Below are 21,403 nucleotides of genomic sequence, written 5' to 3' on the forward strand. Positions count from 1 at the left end.
ATTCACGTTGAAATACCGCCAACAATTCACTAAAGATCTTGGAACAGAAAATGTTGTTTTAAAAGGCTTCCTCTTAAAGGCCTACTCTTAGCCTAAATATGATATAAAGTCATAAAACTCTTAATCTTCCATAGAACCATAGTGAGGATGTTAGCAGCGTTTGCCCATAAGTTAAAATCATTTTTATCTGTTCAGGTGTACTAATATCAGAGCGAGCATCTTTATTTCAAGAATGTTTTGCTCTTAAATCAAGGAAACGCAACCATCTTCATGACATGAATGTATTTTTTTTATTACATTTTGCATTTATTAAAGAGAAATCTTCTCGACAACATACATTAAGCTGTGAATCAGATGTTAAGGAAGGAAGCAGTGTGACATCACAATATCTTACAGTTCAAAAGGAGTTGAGAGAGTGTCTCTGATGCATCTGTCAGTGTGTATATATATATATATATAGAGCAAGGGTGGAAGACAAAGGCACACACCACAGAGACTCACTGTCCACAGTAACCATGGATACCGTGGCCAGAGATGCAGTCTGCACTATCGGGGTTCAAATGACCTCCCCTTTACTAAGCCTAGTCTCATGTTGATGCACTCATTGCAATCGAACCCTACGTGCATCTGTGTACATATACTATATATGTCTCAGACGTGGGGATGTTCTACACGTTCTTCTTGCATTGGCTGTGGATGATAAATAGTTGGCTTTTCTCCATTGTAAATCAAAATCTGCTCGAGATCAAGAAACTCCCCTATCTACATAATATACCAAGAGAGTGCTCGGTTCATTTGGGGAGACGTGGTCAATAAAAATGAATATCAAGCAAAATAAAAAAAATAAGTGTCAAACATCAGATTGTTCAGTTAAACTCTCATTCACCTTGATAAAGGGAGTTAGTACAAATTAAATGACTTGAATCCTCCTGGAACATGTGTTTTAAAAAAAGGTTAAATACATCTCCAAATAGTTATGAAACTCTTCTCTATCACAGGAACCAGCCTGCTTTTCACTGTCTAGAGTACACTAGGAACCAGCCTGCTTTTCACTGTCTAGTGTACACTAGGAACCAGCCTGCTTTTCACTGTCTAGAGTACACTAGGAACCAGGTGTCATATCAGCATAGTATGTTGCTGTGTTTCTCGTTCATTAGTGTTAGATTATTGCTGTGCACCAGCAAGACCCAAAGTGGCCCTCTCAAGAACAAACATGATTCACTCCAATCAAACAGCAAAATAAAAGACAATACCAGGACTTATTGTATGAAGAAGAAAAAAACCATCACACACACACAACATCGTTGACACTGGCAGCACAACAAACGGGTTGCTTTAAGCGCATCATTGGCACAATCAGAAATGAACCACAAATAAGAATGTGGGGGTCTCCACCCCCGGTATATTTCTAGGGACCAGAATTACAACAAGGACACCTACATTCTATATTTGCCTTTATCAAACCAGGGAAAAGATGACATCATCAAAATACCACAAAGAAACATAGTTAACAGCTAAAGAAATTGTCACTACTCAGGGTGTAAGGCACAAATGTACATGTGGAAGAGAAGCAGGCTATCAACAGATGTAATCCAGTCAGAGGCCTGCATATGACGCGCCTAGAGAAAATGGGACGTTTCAGAACCTGCCAAAATGGCCGCTCTCCACACCTGGCAGAGGGCCCAACATCCACACACTTCTCTTTTTCATGTGTGGACTTCCATGTTTTTTTCCCCCTTTGCACTTTACATGCAAGAATGAGGCTTGTTGGCACGCATTGAGCCAGCAGCCAACCCGGGAGAGAGAGAGGTTACTGACTGCAAAGCCACAGTGCCGAACGTACGTAGATAGATGCCCATGTAGGAGTGATTTGGGGAGTGAGTTCCAGGAGTTGTGTGTTTTGTCTTTTTCTGACTGCTTTAACATGGGAGGTTCTGCTCCAACATGTAGGTTCCATCTAGCACAGTTCAATAAATATCTCCTCCTAAGACAGAGGTCACATACAACTCAAGCTTCAAAAACCAAAGGACCTAGTGGACCTTTTGTGTCAAGAAAGTGGTACTGGCTCCAGTTGAATGACTTAAAATAATTTCACACTTGATTAATTCATATTAAAAGATTTTCTCTCTGAGCCTAAAAAGTCAGTATTTTCAAAAGCACTTATTAAAAATAAATACAACAAGCTATTAGTATTAACAGTCGTGTGTTATTCAGTAACCAGTGCAGGAGATTCTCAGACCAAGGCTTTTTTAACCAGAACTTGATTGCTGTGTCCAGTTGCTGTAACACTGAGAGGCGTTTCACAGTTTTCCACGTAAACTCAAGCTGTCGCTCCAGTCGGAGCTCACTGTGCCCAAGTGCTTGCTGGGAGAACCCTCCAGTCCTCACTATACAATTGATCCACTTTTCTCCCGCTGTCTGCTTTTGGCAGTCGATTAAGAAAACAAAACATCAGTCAAGTCATGGTGTTCAAATGTCCAACACAACCACGTATTGAATGCTACAACGGTGACATGTTGCTCGTCAATGAAATGTTCATGAAAGTCATTTTCTTCTCAGTAGCAAGTGTTCTGTGTTTCTGAGGAACTGGGAGTCAACAGCCTGAGCTCAACAACAACAACAACAACCATTTGTAGAATATTTACATATATATATAAAAGAAAGATCTTTTAAAAGTGTGTTGCATTTGCTGTACATAGACCAAAGACTAAAGGAGATGCAATCGTGTTCCCTGTTTTGTTTTCTGAGCGTGATGATTATGTGCAGGAGTCATTGGACTTGACGTTCGTCGAGAGGGACACTAAAGAGGGTTTAGGCGGGACGTCGGGCTTGAGGTGTTTGACCCCGGTCCGGGGCAACGAACCGTAAGAGCTTATGCTGGGTTGTCGGGAGAGGGACATCCCCTGGGAAGTCATGTGCATGGAGTCCACCCTCTGTGGGGCGGGGGGCGGCATCTCCACACGGTTAAAACTGGGGTTTCTGGACATGTGGGAGGAGTTGGACGAGTTGGTGTTGTGCTTTTTGAGGGCAGATCCTTTCTGGGCGCTCATCGGGTAGCCTCGCTTGAACTCGTGGCCATAGACAGAGGAGTGGACCTCCAGCCGCTTGCCCATCTGCGGCACGGCGGGGGGGATGGTGAGGGAGGCCTCCCTCTGGGGCACGCGAGGCGGCAGCCCATCGCTCTCCACCAGGTTAAGGCCGTGGCAGGGGCTCTTCAGGGCCTTGTACTCCAGCGTGGCCCCCTGGTCATCCAGGCTCATCTGACTGAGGTCACTGCGGTGGGGCTGCTCCACGTACTCATGCTGGTAGGCCTTCTGGTGCTGGTGCTGAGGCAGCACCACCACACTGGGGATGTGGCCCGGGGAGGCCCTCAGAGCCAGGTCAGGGGAGATAACTGGGGAGCCCATGGGCGGCAGGTCCTTGGTGCAGGCGTTGATCAGGTTCTGGTTTCTCTCCCACTCGCGGCTTCCCCAGCTGGGCTTGCGCCTAGGCTGCATCGGGGTGGACTCTGGAGTGGGCATGCCGGCAAGGTCCAGGTGGTGCTGGTCGGCTTTGATCAGCATCTTGCCATTCGTGAGGCGGCCGTTGTGCATGAGCGGGGTGAGGATGGCCTCTGGGTGACCGTCCTTGACCCCGGTCTCAAACAGACCCGTCAGCTTGGTCACGCTGTTCATGGATCCCCTTCTATCGTGAACGTGGTCCTTGTCTTTACGCCTGGTCAGCTCAACATCTCGCCGCCGGTGGTCACACACACAGTACACGAGGATACCAGATAAGATGGCGCCCATGGCGAAGGCCAAGATGACAGCGATGGCCAGCAGTGTGACAGGGACCAGTTGGTCACGCCCCTTCTGGTAACTCTCACGAATAACCCCTGCAAAGACAAGGATTCATTTATTTCAAATATATGAGTGATCGATGACTTAGCTGAAAATCTAATGGTAAAATTAACTGACGAATGAAGCACAAATAATAAGGAAACATTTGTCATATCCAATTTGTACTATTTGCAGCAATACTGTAGCCTACTGTCAGGACATGTTATCAGTTTAAATCCAGCCTTACACTTGGCAAAAATGAGCTCATGGTTCCTACAATGAATTCAAAGATTAAACCTTGGCAGTTGAAATGAAAAAGATATATTAGATAAATGAACACTCAAAAGGAAAGCTTTTTTTCCTCAATGCAAATGGGACTTGTTTCATATGGCTACGATACAATCTCATATCAGAGAATAACAGTACAAATCTCTGATTAGACCTCCAAATCAAAGGAGTCGTGTCATACATTTCTTATAGGCCACTTTCCAGGGCCAGCTGTAAAGAAGAAGAAAAAAGGTTCCCGGGCAACTGAAAGACAGGCGGTTGGTTTCCGGGCAACTAAAAGACAGGCGTTTGGTTTCCGGGCAACTAAAGTGATGATTCAATAAAAGCGCAGCAAAAAATTATGACGAGCATCTTGGCAAAGGAAGGGAGAGAGAGAAGATATTGGATGGAATGAAACAACAGTAGGTTGTTTTTAATTAAATGGGCACAGCTCCGGCATTAGGAGTCCTCATCACTATAAACACAGACAGAAGTGATAACCTCCAGCTCCTTGATAAATGTGTTATCTAATGCCCATCCAGAGTTACTAGAGTTACATAGAAAAATACAGTCCTCACCAAGTACAGATGTATTATGCATGTATCACACAAGACCTATGCAGTGATGAGCTACTTTAAAGGGGAGGATTAGGCAGTTGGTTTCCATCAGACCTATGCAGAGGTGGTGATGAGCTACTTTAAAGGGGAGGATCAGGCAGTTGGTTTCCATCAGACCTATGCAGAGGTGGTGATGAGCTACTTTAAAGGGGAGGATCAGGCAGTTGGTTTCCATCAGACCTATGCAGAGGTGGTGATGAGCTACTTTAAAGGGGAGGATCAGGCAGTTGGTTTCCATCAGACCTATGCAGAGGTGGTGATGAGCTACTTTAAAGGGGAGGATTAGGCAGTTGGTTTCCATCAGACCTATGCAGAGGCGGTGATGAGCTATTTTAAAGGGGAGGATTAGGCAGTTGGTTTCCATCAGACCTATGCAGAGGTGGTGATGAGCTACTTTAAAGGGGAGGATTAGGCAGTTGGTTTCCATCAGACCTATGCAGAGGTGGTGATGAGCTACTTTAAAGGGGAGGATTAGGCAGTTGGTTTCCATCAGACCTATGCAGAGGTGGTGATGAGCTACTTTAAAGGGGAGGATTAGGCAGTTGGTTTCCATCAGACCTATGCAGAGGTGGTGATGAGCTACTTTAAAGGGGAGGATTAGGCAGTTGGTTTCCATCAGACCTATGCAGAGGTGGTGATGAGCTACTTTAAAGGGGAGGATTAGGCAGTTGGTTTCCATCAGACCTATGCAGAGGTGGTGATGAGCTACTTTAAAGGGGAGGATTAGGCAGTTGGTTTCCATCAGACCTATGCAGAGGTGGTGATGAGCTACTTTAAAGGGGAGGATTAGGCAGTTGGTTTCCATCAGACCTATGCAGAGGTGGTGATGAGCTACTTTAAAGGGGAGGATTAGGCAGTTGGTTTCCATCAGACCTATGCAGAGGTGGTGATGAGCTACTTTAAAGGGGAGGATTAGGCAGTTGGTTTCCATCAGACCTATGCAGAGGTGGTGATGAGCTACTTTAAAGGGGAGGATTAGGCAGTTGGTTTCCATCAGACCTATGCAGAGGTGGTGATGAGCTACTTTAAAGGGGAGGATTCAGGCAGTTGGTTTCCATCAGACCTATGCAGAGGCGGTGATGAGCTACTTTAAAGGGGAGGATTAGGCAGTTGGTTTCCATCAGACCTATGCAGAGGTGGTGATGAGCTACTTTAAAGGGGAGGATTAGGCAGTTGGTTTCCATCAGACCTATGCAGAGGTGGTGATGAGCTACTTTAAAGGGGAGGATTAGGCAGTTGGTTTCCATCAGACCTATGCAGAGGCGGTGATGAGCTACTTTAAAGGGGAGGATTAGGCAGTTGGTTTCCATCAGACCTATGCAGAGGTGGTGATGAGCTACTTTAAAGGGGAGGATTAGGCAGTTGGTTTCCATCAGACCTATGCAGAGGCGGTGATGAGCTACTTTAAAGGGGAGGATTAGGCAGTTGGTTTCCATCAGACCTATGCAGAGGCGGTGATGAGCTACTTTAAAGGGGAGGATTAGGCAGTTGGTTTCCATCAGACCTATGCAGAGGTGGTGATGAGCTACTTTAAAGGGGAGGATCAGGCAGTTGGTTTCCATCAGACCTATGCAGAGGTGGTGATGAGCTACTTTAAAGGGGAGGATCAGGCAGTTGGTTTCCATCAGACCTATGCAGAGGTGGTGATGAGCTACTTTAAAGGGGAGGATTAGGCAGTTGGTTTCCATCAGACCTATGCAGAGGTGGTGATGAGCTACTTTAAAGGGGAGGATTAGGCAGTTGGTTTCCATCAGACCTATGCAGAGGTGGTGATGAGCTACTTTAAAGGGGAGGATTAGGCAGTTGGTTTCCATCAGACCTATGCAGAGGTGGTGATGAGCTACTTTAAAGGGGAGGATCAGGCAGTTGGTTTCCATCAGACCTATGCAGAGGTGGTGATGAGCTACTTTAAAGGGGAGGATTAGGCAGTTGGTTTCCATCAGACCTATGCAGAGGTGGTGATGAGCTACTTTAAAGGGGAGGATTAGGCAGTTGGTTTCCATCAGACCTATGCAGAGGTGGTGATGAGCTACTTTAAAGGGGAGGATTAGGCAGTTGGTTTCCATCAGACCTATGCAGAGGTGGTGATGAGCTACTTTAAAGGGGAGGATTAGGCAGTTGGTTTCCATCAGACCTATGCAGAGGTGGTGATGAGCTACTTTAAAGGGGAGGATTAGGCAGTTGGTTTCCATCAGACCTATGCAGAGGTGGTGATGAGCTACTTTAAAGGGGAGGATTAGGCAGTGATGGTTTAGGCATCAGACCTATGCAGAGGTGGTGATGAGCTACTTTAAAGGGGAGGATTAGGCAGTTGGTTTCCATCAGACCTATGCAGAGGTGGTGATGAGCTACTTTAAAGGGGAGGATTAGGCAGTTGGTTTCCATCAGACCTATGCAGAGGTGGTGATGAGCTACTTTAAAGGGGAGGATTAGGCAGTTGGTTTCCATCAGACCTATGCAGAGGTGGTGATGAGCTACTTTAAAGGGGAGGATTAGGCAGTTGGTTTCCATCAGACCTATGCAGAGGTGGTGATGAGCTACTTTAAAGGGGAGGATTAGGCAGTTGGTTTCCATCGGACCTATGCAGAGGTGGTGATGAGCTACTTTAAAGGGGAGGATTAGGCAGTTGGTTTCCATCAGACCTATGCAGAGGTGGTGATGAGCTACTTTAAAGGGGAGGATTAGGCAGTTGGTTTCCATCAGACCTATGCAGAGGTGGTGATGAGCTACTTTAAAGGGGAGGATTAGGCAGTTGGTTTCCATCGGACCTATGCAGAGGTGGTGATGAGCTACTTTAAAGGGGAGGATTAGGCAGTTGGTTTCCATCAGACCTATGCAGAGGTGGTGATGAGCTACTTTAAAGGGGAGGATTAGGCAGTTGGTTTCCATCAGACCTATGCAGAGGCGGTGATGAGCTACTTTAAAGGGGAGGATTAGGCAGTTGGTTTCCATCAGACCTATGCAGAGGCGGTGATGAGCTACTTTAAAGGGGAGGATTAGGCAGTTGGTTTCCATCAGACCTATGCAGAGGTGGTGATGAGCTACTTTAAAGGGGAGGATCAGGCAGTTGGTTTCCATCAGACCTATGCAGAGGTGGTGATGAGCTACTTTAAAGGGGAGGATCAGGCAGTTGGTTTCCATCAGACCTATGCAGAGGTGGTGATGAGCTACTTTAAAGGGGAGGATTAGGCAGTTGGTTTCCATCAGACCTATGCAGAGGTGGTGATGAGCTACTTTAAAGGGGAGGATTAGGCAGTTGGTTTCCATCAGACCTATGCAGAGGTGGTGATGAGCTACTTTAAAGGGGAGGATTAGGCAGTTGGTTTCCATCAGACCTATGCAGAGGTGGTGATGAGCTACTTTAAAGGGGAGGATCAGGCAGTTGGTTTCCATCAGACCTATGCAGAGGTGGTGATGAGCTACTTTAAAGGGGAGGATTAGGCAGTTGGTTTCCATCAGACCTATGCAGAGGTGGTGATGAGCTACTTTAAAGGGGAGGATTAGGCAGTTGGTTTCCATCAGACCTATGCAGAGGTGGTGATGAGCTACTTTAAAGGGGAGGATTAGGCAGTTGGTTTCCATCAGACCTATGCAGAGGTGGTGATGAGCTACTTTAAAGGGGAGGATTAGGCAGTTGGTTTCCATCAGACCTATGCAGAGGTGGTGATGAGCTACTTTAAAGGGGAGGATTAGGCAGTTGGTTTCCATCAGACCTATGCAGAGGTGGTGATGAGCTACTTTAAAGGGGAGGATTAGGCAGTTGGTTTCCATCAGACCTATGCAGAGGTGGTGATGAGCTACTTTAAAGGGGAGGATTAGGCAGTTGGTTTCCATCAGACCTATGCAGAGGTGGTGATGAGCTACTTTAAAGGGGAGGATTAGGCAGTTGGTTTCCATCAGACCTATGCAGAGGTGGTGATGAGCTACTTTAAAGGGGAGGATTAGGCAGTTGGTTTCCATCAGACCTATGCAGAGGTGGTGATGAGCTACTTTAAAGGGGAGGATTAGGCAGTTGGTTTCCATCAGACCTATGCAGAGGTGGTGATGAGCTACTTTAAAGGGGAGGATTAGGCAGTTGGTTTCCATCGGACCTATGCAGAGGTGGTGATGAGCTACTTTAAAGGGGAGGATTAGGCAGTTGGTTTCCATCAGACCTATGCAGAGGTGGTGATGAGCTACTTTAAAGGGGAGGATTAGGCAGTTGGTTTCCATCAGACCTATGCAGAGGTGGTGATGAGCTACTTTAAAGGGGAGGATTAGGCAGTTGGTTTCCATCGGGTGTGCCGTACTACAGTATACTATACATACTGTACACAGTATGTCATATGTCATTAGGAGTACTATAAAGATCTGAATAATGTAATACCTGTATCCCAAATGCCACCCTATTCCCTATTTAGTGTGCTACATTTATCTATGGCCCTTGGGGCACTCTGTAGGTAATAGGGTGCCATTCAGGATTTACAGTCCCAGTTTATGTTTCCAGCTTGGCCACGTCACTGTGGTGCTGGATGGAGAATCACGGTTCCCATAACACAGATAGACACTGATCTTTCGTGGAATGAAAAGGCGAGCCTGTTGAGTGTCTGTAAAGCGAACATCTACAATCCTGCTTCGTTCGTCCTAAAACTGGAATATAAAAGAAACAGCATTTTTCCTCATTCCGCCCAAATGAAGTGCTTATCAGTGGAGTTGTCTTACTGAATGATTTCTGTGAGGAGTAACAAGTTTTATCTAGTGTGTGGTATTAACTGATGACGTGTGTTATGCGGAGGCCTCTGATGACTAAATGACCTGCCTCCATGTGAAACATCTGTTTCTCATCTGAAGTTGGTAACATCAGAGAGTCTTTCATTTCTTCCACGTTCTTCTTGTTTCACACGCCTCAGCTGCCATTTGTAAGCTTTCAACCTTCCCTTCTATGCCAGCACGGCACACTGTAATTTACTCCTGTGTTTTCTGTCAGTTATTGTCTTGTGACTGAAATTACATCCAGCTATAGGTTTTATTTAAAAAGTGTTGGACTGAAACGTTTGACTTTATACATAAATAAAAAAGGTTTGAATGTATAACCAAACAGCACTTGAGGTTAGCAGCTCTAAAATATTTTGTCGAAAGAAATGTGTGCCGTACGCGAGTTGTTTTCTGGCAGTACTGGTCCCTTCCATTTCAAACCTTCTAGAACATAAATATATCAGTCTCTGTCTCGCTTGTTTTATTACTGGCAGGTGGATTTGAGTTGAGAACAACAAGTCAGAGGGGTTGAGCATGTCAGAGCTAAGCGTCCACTGTGGAGAAAAGAGAGCTATGGAGCTGGCCGACTGTCTTCTCCCAGGGTAAGAGGAAGTTTAATGCCTCTCTGAACCAACAGTGACTGGGTCTCCCTCAAACATAGCTCCCCTGCCTCTAGCAACTGGGGGGGGGGGCTCCACAGACCTTTCATGTATGAAGTCAATTGTTTCTCAAATGAACTTCAAAGAGGGTGCAACAAAAGGACAACAGGCCTCAGGCAAATCCAAAGACAGCAGGCTTTTAAATCAAGGTGGCTTCCCTCATTTGAAGGGTTCTTTCATCAAGTAAACTGATGTTCAACTTTTTAATACTTGGATGGTCTTGGTTGACATTGAGAATCCCAGAGTATCTAGGACAGCGTGTTGAGGCTTAACATTTAAAGAAAGCAATTTTAATTATTTGTTTGCCTCGTGACGATGTTATCTTGTGTGAGGTAATAAACAGTGATTTATATCTTCCAGTTTTGACTCTTCTCAGACTGCAGAGTGAAAGGCCACCAGAATACATTTAATAGCCAACAATCTCATTTGAATTTCATACCTCCAAAAGCCTTGTCACACCGATATTTAATCCAGATTTCAGATATTCTTCCTTCGTGTCAAAAGAACCCAGCACTTCCTTGTAAATGAGAAACACTGTCATCAAGAGTGACAGAGATGTGTGAACATTCTCACAGACAGTCTTTAATCCGTGAGGTTAGTGGATCCTAGTTGTTGCTTATACTGCCTGCTTGGTTTGGGAAGACTTTAAAGCCCCATTTACATCACAGTGAGTTTTTCTAGGACTATAACCTCTGACTGGGGCTATAACCTCTGACTGGGGCTATAACCTCTGACTGGGGCTATAACCTCTGACTAGGGCTATAACCTCTGAGTGGAGCTATAACCTCTGACTAGGGCTATAATGTCTGACTGGGGCTATAACCTCTGAATGAAGCTATAACCTCTGACTGGGGCTATAACCTCTTAGTGGAGCTATAACCTCTGACTGGGGCTATAACCTCTGAGTGGAGCTCTAACCTCTGACTGGGGCTATAACCGCTGACTAGGGCTATAATGTCTGACTGGGGCTATAACCTCTGAATGAGGCTATAACCTCTGACTGGGGCTATAACCTCTGAGTGGAGCTATAACCTCTGACTGAGGCTATAACCTCTGACTAGGGCTATAACCTCTGACTAGGGCTATAACCTCTGAGTGGGGCTATAACCTCTAAGTGAGGCTATAACCTCTGACTAGGGCTATAACCTCTGACCAGGCTATAACCTCTGACTAGGGCTATAACCTCTGACCAGGGCTATAACCTCTGACCAGGGCTATAACCTCTGACCGGGGCTATAACCTCTGACTGGGGCTATAACCTCTGACTGGGGCTATAACCTCTGACTGGGGCTATAACCTCTGACTGGGGCTTTAGCCTCTGAGTGGGGTGATGACCTCTGAGTGGGGCTATAACCTCTGACTAGGGCTATAACCTCTGACTAGGGCTATAACCTCTGACTGGGGCTATAACCTCTGACTGGGGCTATAACCGCTGACTAGGGCTATAATGTCTGACTGGGGCTATAACCTCTGAATGAGGCTATAACCTCTGACTGGGGCTATAACCTCTGAGTGGAGCTATAACCTCTGACTGAGGCTATAACCTCTGACTAGGGCTATAACCTCTGACTAGGGCTATAACCTCTGACTGAGGCTATAACCTCTGACTACCTATAACCTCTGACTAGGGCTATAACCTCTGACTAGGGCTATAACCTCTGACTGGGGCTATAACCTCTGACTGGGGCTTTAGCCTCTGAGTGGGGTGATAACCTCTGAGTGGGGCTATAGCATACACAGGCATTGTCTGAAAAGGATAAAATCTCAATCACATTGAAATGCGTTCAGTGATGTGTCCCTACCACATGCTGAAAGACTAAGGGCTCTATTCAGTCTGTATTGTCGAAAGTGTTACAGATTTTGCGACAGAAATGTAATTTTGAATTGAGTTGACAACTGCAGCGTTCACAGTTAATGCCGCCTCTGCCAACGTGGGAACATTGCCTTAAATTTCAATTGGGCTTTTTGCGCCGAATTTCCACGATACAGTTTGAATAAAGCCCTAAATGGTGCTAACACAAAACACAATATGGACCCAGCTGACTGGAAGGGAGGATGAATGGAAATGCCTTGAGGTTACATCTACCGTGCCTTGGAGAGAACCCCATTTTTGTGTTCAAAGATTGTGGTCGTCTTTTCAACTTGGAGGGCGAGGTAGACCATCACTCAGAGGAAACTATGTGCCTCAGAGAAAAGCAATCTCTGTGTTCAAAGATCATGGTTGTGGTCATGGTCGTCTTTTCAACTGAGAGGAAGAGGCAGACCATCATTAAATGTAGCTATAGCTACAGTGGGTATCAGAAGCATTTACCCACCTTGGATTTGCATTACAAAATAGCATTGAAATAGATTTAACTGTGATTGTTTGTCATTGATCTAGACAAAATACTACATAATGTAAACGTGAAAATGTTTTGACAAATGTAATAACTATAATATAGTTGTTGCATAATATCACCCCCTTTGTTTAGGAAAGCCTAAATTAGTTCAGGACCAACATTTGGCTTAACAAATCACATAATAAGTTACATGGACTCACGCTGTGTGAAATAATAGGGGTTGACATGATTTCTTATTGACTACCCCTTCCTCTGTCCCCCATACAGTCAATACTTACATTCAATACTTGACTGAGGGACATATGTGGATATGTAAGGTCCCTCAGTCAAGTATTGAATTTCAAGCACAGATTCAACTACAAAGACCAGGGAGCTTTTCAAAAGCCTCATAAAGAAGGGCAGTGATTGGTAGATGGGTAACAATAACAAATCAGACATTGAATATGTCTTCAAGCATGGTCAAGTTAATAATGATGCTGTGGATGATGTATTAAACCACCCAGACACATCAACGATGCAGTCGTCCTTCTGAACTGAGATGCAGGACAGGAAGGAAACTGCTTAGGGATGGGCCAGGATCCCTGTGGAACGCTTTGGACACCTTGTAGTCCATGCCTTGACAAATTGAGGCTGTTCTGAGGACATGAAGGGGTGCAACTCAATGATAGGAAGGTGTTCTTAATGATTTGTCCACTCAGTTTGTTGTACTCTGTTTGAGTCATGGGTACATAAGAACCTTTTAGGACTCTATTTGTATTTTTTATTATTTACAATTATTGCTTAAAGCCCCACCTATTTAAGATGGAGAACCCTGTGCTCAAGCTAAGCATGTGGAGATCTACTCAGATCAAACTGTGGGAATTAAAATCACTTATTTTAATTGCTACGCATTTTGCGGTGAATGGATGAAATAGAGCACCTTGGGTTTAAAATGTAAGAACACATCTGAAAGACACAAAGAGGAAAGACCCATGTGGATCCTGTGAAATGCAGACGTGCTGCACTGTATGTGTTCTCTGAGGCAGAGGTAAAAGAACCTAGCAGGGCCACACAATGCAAGCTAATGGGGAGGAAGGAAGCCTGTTGCTTGAAGCTCGATATAAATGGCGGAAGTACACAATAGTAAAAATAACAGGTCTGATTATTTTTCTGACCTCTGCAAACATTATTACTAAACAGTCTAAATAGATTAAACATACTTAGAATCAATAGGAGATGACATATCATCGTCTCTCTCGGTTCACCTTAACATTACAGGGTATGTAATCAGAGGCTTCCTGAGTAATCAGATCGTTGTCCTCATTTCTGTTATTCCCTTTATTCAGACTCCCCTACAGACTTTCCAGCCTGATAGTGGTGTGTTCAAACTTAAATGGCATATTGGCACAGTAATTGTCTCCACTCTGAGGTTGTGCTTCTATCATGCCACACAGGTGCCAGGGAACTGAAGCTGAAAATAACCCTCTAGGTGCAACTGGCAAACTGTCTGGTGTAAAATACCAGCACTGAAGGTAGTGTTTTCTATGACAACCAGAAGGTATAGTGTTTGCTATGACAACCAGAAGGTAGAGTGTTTGCTTTGACAACCAGAAGGTAGAGTGTTTGCTATGACAACCAGAAGGTAGAGTGTTTGCTTTGACAACCAGAAGGTAGAGTGTTTGCTATGACAACCAGAAGGTTTTTATTTGTATTTTTTAACCTTTATTTAACTAGGCAAGTCAGCTAAGAACAAATTCTTATTTTCAATGACGGCCTAGGAACAGTGGGTTAACTGCTTTTTCAGAGGCAGAACAACAACCTTGAGCTTACTAGTCCAACACTCTAACCACTAGGCTACCTGCCGCCCCAAACAACCAGAAGGTAGTGTTTGCTATGACAACCAGAAGGTAGAGTGGTTGCTATGACAACCAGAAGGTAGAGTGTTTGCTATGACAACCAGGGTGCAAATCACCACCATGTGAATAATATTGTAAATTGAATTTAAAAAAGCCTATGTCTAAAACAATGATGAAATGAAATATACATATAGAATACACATGTAAACATGCAATATTAAAAAAGCAAAACTGTCCAGGTAAAACAGACACGTTTGTTGATTTACGTCCATTTCATTAATAGTGAACCATTAGAAGAAACACACTGAGAATCGTTTCCAGCATAACAAAATATGTTCCCATGTCCTATACACATCTACCCTTCATGGTACACAACCAGATGATTTATTTTCATAAACACAGATGCCATTCAAACCTGAGCCAGGGAGTAAAGTGAGAGTTAGTTGTGGACATACCGTTCAGGCATTAGAAAAGTGACTCTACGTGGAACAGACGACATAGACCACAGAGCAACGGGAGAGAAAGCCTCCCTTTCCTTCCTTCCTTCCTTCCCTCCCTCCATCTGGATAGCTTTTGTAATGAACCCATAAATTGAAGAGACACACAGAGATGGCCACAGGTCGGCGGGGTGGAGGAGGGAGAGAAGGGGAGCACAGGATTCATTCCCTCAGACAGGGCAGGGGACAGATAGATAGGTAGAACTCCAGTTGGTAGGGGGTAGGATGCTCCATAAATATGGTTAGTAATTCATTTGCACTACAATAAGGTACAGCCTTGGAACATTCCATCTGGACAGATGAAAGGTCCTGTGGAAGGGAGACTGTTCACAATGGTAACAGACGGTGGTGTGCAGGGAGGGAGGGAGTGTCGTGGGGGAGAGGTGGGATATCACACAGATAGATGAGCCCAGACACAACGGTGCTCAAATGTACTGTGAAAGCCAGAACTGGTCACCAAGCAACAGTGGTGCTCTCATCTGGTAGATGGGGAGTTACTAGATATCCACTGTTTCACCATTCTAATTATTCCAATGTGTTGCCCTAATACATATTGATACTGTCATATTCATTAACAGATAAGGATCCCAAAATGAGTGAGTTGCAAAGAGGAAGTTGGAATGTCATGTAATTTTAATTGCTAGCAGGGATGAATCTGGGGGCTAAGAATTTGGGAAGTTATAAGTCTTCGATATTTAAAGCTTAATTTATTTCAAAACATCTTCTGGTGATGATTAATTCAGATTTCCCTGTACTCTATGTACAGTATTCATATTGATTTGGCTAAGAGGGAGGTTTGATGTCTGTGGTTATGCTAAGAGATAGAGGCTGTCAGGACCTACAGCCTTGATGTATTAGATTGGCTCTCCTGTTGTGTTTTCACAGTACATTCGGCACCTGGAGCTAGGAATGAGAAGAGAAGTGCACCTGCACAGGTAAAAGAGGGATAAAGTAGAGGTCTTCAGGGTTTCAACAGACACAAAATTCAGAGATCCGACCCGGGACACGAGCGGATCGTGGTCCTAAATTTGGACTTTAGTCTCGGATCTGGGACGGGTCTGATATAATTGCCACGGGTCTCGGGTATGTGCAATTAAAATGTATCTACCGACTGGACCCGATTGGACCTGTCCTCTGTTAATTTAGTGTTTGTGTAATGAGATCTGTTTGAGCTTGTTATCTGGGTCAGCCAATTGCAACTCAATAAAACGTATAGCTAATATCCGGCTGAAACTGGAGCCTTGGCCTCGGCTACTGTTGATTGTGAAGTTGGAGTCCTTTTTCATTAAAGTAAAATGAAAGTTAGAGGAGAAAGACTATAGTGATTAGGAGCCAACAAGGGGAATGTCCTCGGGGACAAGTTGTAATATTGTAGTGACCAAAGATGAGAAGAAAATTGGTGCAGTCTAATGGACTGTGTGCAACTCGCTTTGAGGTTTGATGCAATTTTCTACCTTTGATTTATTTATGTATTTATTATCAATTGTTTAGTCATTATTATTATTATTTTAAATTATTATTATTATTATTGTAAATTATTATTATTATTATTGTAAGGCCAATTTAATCATCCAAAAAAGTGTTTTGTTTCATTTTGTTGAGATATTTTTGTTGGCTAAATTAAGTTTTGTTTTTAATGTTGTGCTCCATATTTATATTGAACAAAAATATAAACACAACATGCAACAATTTCAAAGATTTTACTGAGTTACAGTTCATATGAGGAAATCAGTCAATTGAAATCAATTCATTAGGCCCTAATCGGTCACAGACCTTTCAAAAATGGCCCTCAGGATCTCATCATGGTATTTTTGTGCATTCAAATTGCCATCGAAAAAAATGCATTTGTGTTCGTAGCTTATGTCTGCCCATACCATAAGCCACCGCCATCATGGGCCACTCTGTTCACAGCGTTGACATCAGCAAACCACTCGCCCACACAACGCCATACACGTGGTCTGCGATTGGTATTTGGTATTTTATTAGGATCCCAATTAGCTGTTTCAAAAGCAGCAGCTATTCTTCCTGGGGTCCACACAAAACATGAAACATGACATAATACAGAACATTAATAGACAAGAACAGCTTGTGAGGCCGGTTGGACATACTGCCAAATTCTCTAAAATTATGTTGGAGGAGGCTTATGGTAGAGATGAACATTCATTTCTCTGGCATCAACTCTGGTGGGCATTCCTGCAGTCAGCACGCCACTTACATGCTCCCTCAAAACTTGAGACATCTGTGGCATTATGTTGTCTGACAAAACTGCACATTTTAGAGTGGCCTTTTATTGTTCGGAGCACAAGGTGCATATGTGTATTGATCATGCTGTTTAATCATCTTCTTCATATGCCACACCTTTCAGGATTATCTTGGCAAAGGAGAAATGTTCACTAAAAGGGATGTAAACAAATTTGTGCACAACATTTGAGATAAATATGCTTTTTGTGTATATGGAACATTTCTGAGATATTTGATTTCATCTTATGAAACATAGGACCAACACTTTACATGTTACGTTTATATTTTTGTTCAGTGTATTTTAAGGTTAAAATTAGGCCTGTCGTAAAATAAATAGGCCTATGAAGGCAGTACACACCAGCTGGCTATTATTAGACTTAGATACTGCAGGCCTATGAAGGCAGTACACACCAGCTGGCTATTATTAGACTTAGATACTGCAGGCCTATGAAGGCAGTACACACCAGCTGGCTATTATTAGACTTAGCTACTGCAGGCCTATGAAGGCAGTACACACCAGCTGGCTATTATTAGACTTAGCTACTGCAGGCCTATGAAGGCAGTACACACCAGCTGGCTATTATTAGACTTAGCTACTGCAGGCCTATGAAGGCAGTACACACCAGCTGGCTATTATTAGACTTAGCTACTGCAGGCCTATGAAGGCAGTACACACCAGCTGGCTATTATTAGACTTAGCTACTGCAGGCCTATGAAGGCAGTACACACCAGCTGGCTATTATTAGACTTAGCTACTGCAGGCCTATGAAGGCAGTACACACCAGCTGGCTATTATTAGACTTAGCTACTGCAGGCCTATGAAGGCAGTACACACCAGCTGGCTATTATTAGACTTAGCTACTGCAGGCCTATGAAGGCAGTACACACCAGCTGGCTATTATTAGACTTAGCTACTGCAGGCCTATGAAGGCAGTACACACCAGCTGGCTATTATTAGACTTAGCTACTGCAGGCCTATGAAGGCAGTACACACCAGCTGGCTATTATTAGACTTAGCTACTGCAGGCCTATGAAGGCAGTACACACCAGCTGGCTATTATTAGACTTAGCTACTGCAGGCCTATGAAGGCAGTACACACCAGCTAGCTATTATTAGACTTAGCTACTGCAGGCCTATGAAGGCAGTACACACCAGCTGGCTATTATTAGACTTAGCTACTGCAGGCCTATGAAGGCAGTACACACCAGCTGGCTATTATTAGACTTAGCTACTGCAGGCCTATGAAGGCAGTACACACCAGCTGGCTATTATTAGACTTAGCTACTGCAGGCCTATGAAGGCAGTACACACCAGCTGGCTATTATTAGACTTAGCTACTGCAGGCCTATGAAGGCAGTACACACCAGCTGGCTATTATTAGACTTAGCTACTGCAGGCCTATGAAGGCAGTACACACCAGCTGGCTATTATTAGACTTAGCTACTGCAGGCCTATGAAGGCAGTACACACCAGCTGGCTATTATTAGACTTAGCTACTGCAGGCCTATGAAGGCAGTACACACCAGCTGGCTATTATTATTATGCAGGCCTATGAAGGCAGTACACACCAGCTGGCTATTATTAGACTTAGCTACTGCAGGCCTATGAAGGCAGTACACACCAGCTGGCTATTATTAGACTTAGCTACTGCAGGCCTATGAAGGCAGTACACACCAGCTGGCTATTATTAGACTTAGCTACTGCAGGCCTATGAAGGCAGTACACACCAGCTGGCTATTATTAGACTTAGCTACTGCAGGCCTATGAAGGCAGTACACACCAGCTGGCTATTATTAGACTTAGCTACTGCAGGCCTATGAAGGCAGTACACACCAGCTGGCTATTATTAGACTTAGCTACTGCAGGCCTATGAAGGCAGTACACACCAGCTAGCTATTATTAGACTTAGCTGCAGGCCTATGAAGGCAGTACACACCAGCTGGCTATTATTAGACTTAGCTACTGCAGGCCTATGAAGGCAGTACACACCAGCTGGCTATTATTAGACTTAGCTTGCAGGCCTATGAAGGCAGAGCTGGCTATTATTAGACTTAGCTACTGCAGGCCTATGAAGGCAGTACACACCAGCTGGCTATTATTAGACTTAGCTACTGCAGGCCTATGAAGGCAGTACACACCAGCTGGCTATTATTAGACTTAGCTACTGCAGGCCTATGAAGGCAGTACACACCAGCTAGCTATTATTAGACTTAGCTACTGCAGGCCTATGAAGGCAGTACACACCAGCTGGCTATTATTAGACTTAGCTACTGCAGGCCTATGAAGGCAGTACACACCAGCTGGCTATTATTAGACTTAGCTACTGCAGGCCTATGAAGGCAGTACACACCAGCTGGCTATTATTAGACTTAGCTACTGCAGGCCTATGAAGGCAGTACACACCAGCTGGCTATTATTAGACTTAGCTACTGCAGGCCTATGAAGGCAGTACACACCAGCTGGCTATTATTAGACTTAGCTACTGCAGGCCTATGAAGGCAGTACACACCAGCTGGCTATTATTAGACTTAGCTACTGCAGGCCTATGAAGGCAGTACACACCAGCTGGCTTAGCTACTGCAGGCCTATAGACTATTATTAGACTTAGCTACTGCAGGCCTATGAAGGCAGTACACACCAGCTGGCTATTATTAGACTTAGCTACTGCAGGCCTATGAAGGCAGTACACACCAGCTGGCTATTATTAGACTTAGCTACTGCAGGCCTATGAAGGCAGTACACACCAGCTGGCTATTATTAGACTTAGCTACTGCAGGCCTATGAAGGCAGTACACACCAGCTAGCTATTATTAGACTTAGCTACTGCAGGCCTATGAAGGCAGTACACACCAGCTGGCTATTATTAGACTTTAGACTTACACACCAGCTATTATTAGACTTAGCTACTGCAGGCCTGAAGGCAGTACACACCAGCTAGCTATTATTAGACTTATCTACTGCAGGCCTATGAAGGCAGTACACACCAGCTGGCTATTATTAGACTTAGCTACTGCAGGCCTATGAAGGCAGTACACACCAGCTAGCTATTATTAGACTTAGGCAGGTGACGGCAGTACACACCAGCTAGCTATTATTAGACTTAGCTACTGCAGGCCTATGACGGCAGTACACACCTGCTAGCTATTATTAGACTTATCTACTGCAGGCCTATGAAGGCAGTACACACCAGCTGGCTATTATTAGACTTATCTACTGCAGGCCTATGAAGGCAGTACACACCAGCTAGCTATTATTAGACTTAGCTACTGCAGGCCTATGAAGGCAGTACACACCAGCTGGCTATTATTAGACTTAGCTACTGCAGGCCTATGAAGGCAGTACACACCAGCTGGCTATTATTAGACTTATCTACTGCAGGCCTATGAAGGCAGTACACACCAGCTGGCTATTATTAGACTTAGCTACTGCAGGCCTATGAAGGCAGTACACACCAGCTGGCTATTATTAGACTTATCTACTGCAGGCCTATGAAGGCAGTACACACCAGCTGGCTATTATTAGACTTAGCTACTGCAGGCCTATGAAGGCAGTACACACCAGCTGGCTATTATTAGACTTAGCTACTGCAGGCCTATGAAGGCAGTACACACCAGCTAGCTATTATTAGACTTAGCTACTGCAGGCCTATGAAGGCAGTACACACCAGCTGGCTATTATTAGACTTAGCTACTGCAGGCCTATGAAGGCAGTACACACCAGGCTATTATTAGACTTACTACTGCAGGCCTATGAAGGCAGTACACACCAGCTGGCTATTATTAGACTTAGCTACTGCAGGCCTATGAAGGCAGTACACACCAGCTGGCTATTATTAGACTTAGCTACTGCAGGCCTATGAAGGCAGTACACACCAGCTAGCTATTATTAGACTTAGCTACTGCAGGCCTATGAAGGCAGTACACACCAGCTGGCTATTAGACTTAGCTACTGCAGGCCTTAGGCAGTACACACCAGCTGGCTATTATTAGACTTAGCTACTGCAGGCCTATGAAGGCAGTACACCAGCTGGCTATTATTAGACTTAGCTACTGCAGGCCTATGAAGGCAGTACACACCAGCTGGCTATTATTAGACTTAGCTACTGCAGGCCTATGAAGGCAGTACACACCAGCTGGCTATTATTAGACTTAGCTACTGCAGGCCTATGAAGGCAGTACACACCCTGGCTATTATTAGACTTATCTACTGCATTGAAGGCAGTACACACCAGCTGGCTATTATTAGACTTAGCTACTGCAGGCCTATGAAGGCAGTACACACCAGCTGGCTATTATTAGACTTATCTACTGCAGGCCTATGAAGGCAGTACACACCAGCTAGCTATAATTAGACTTATCTACTGCAGGCCTATGAAGGCAGTACACACCAGCTGGC

General features: G+C 44.5%; 1 protein-coding gene across 4 annotated transcripts in view; it reads right to left on the reverse strand.

Annotated features, from left to right (window-relative positions):
- Window positions 1-271: 271 nt before the first annotated feature.
- LOC135516920 (semaphorin-6A-like) overlaps window positions 272-21,403 on the reverse strand; it is a 112,587-nt gene continuing 91,455 nt past the window's right edge. For all 4 annotated transcript variants that reach the window (XM_064941110.1, XM_064941185.1, XM_064941054.1 and 1 more), the window contains one exon: window positions 272-3,874. In XM_064941110.1, the coding sequence (XP_064797182.1) occupies window positions 2,757-3,874 (1,118 nt within the window). In that variant the 3' untranslated portion in view covers window positions 272-2,756. The remainder of the gene's footprint in view (window positions 3,875-21,403) is intronic.

Source organism: Oncorhynchus masou, chromosome 1 (assembly GCF_036934945.1).
Source record: "Oncorhynchus masou masou isolate Uvic2021 chromosome 1, UVic_Omas_1.1, whole genome shotgun sequence".
Classification (NCBI taxonomy): Eukaryota; Metazoa; Chordata; class Actinopteri; order Salmoniformes; family Salmonidae; genus Oncorhynchus; species Oncorhynchus masou.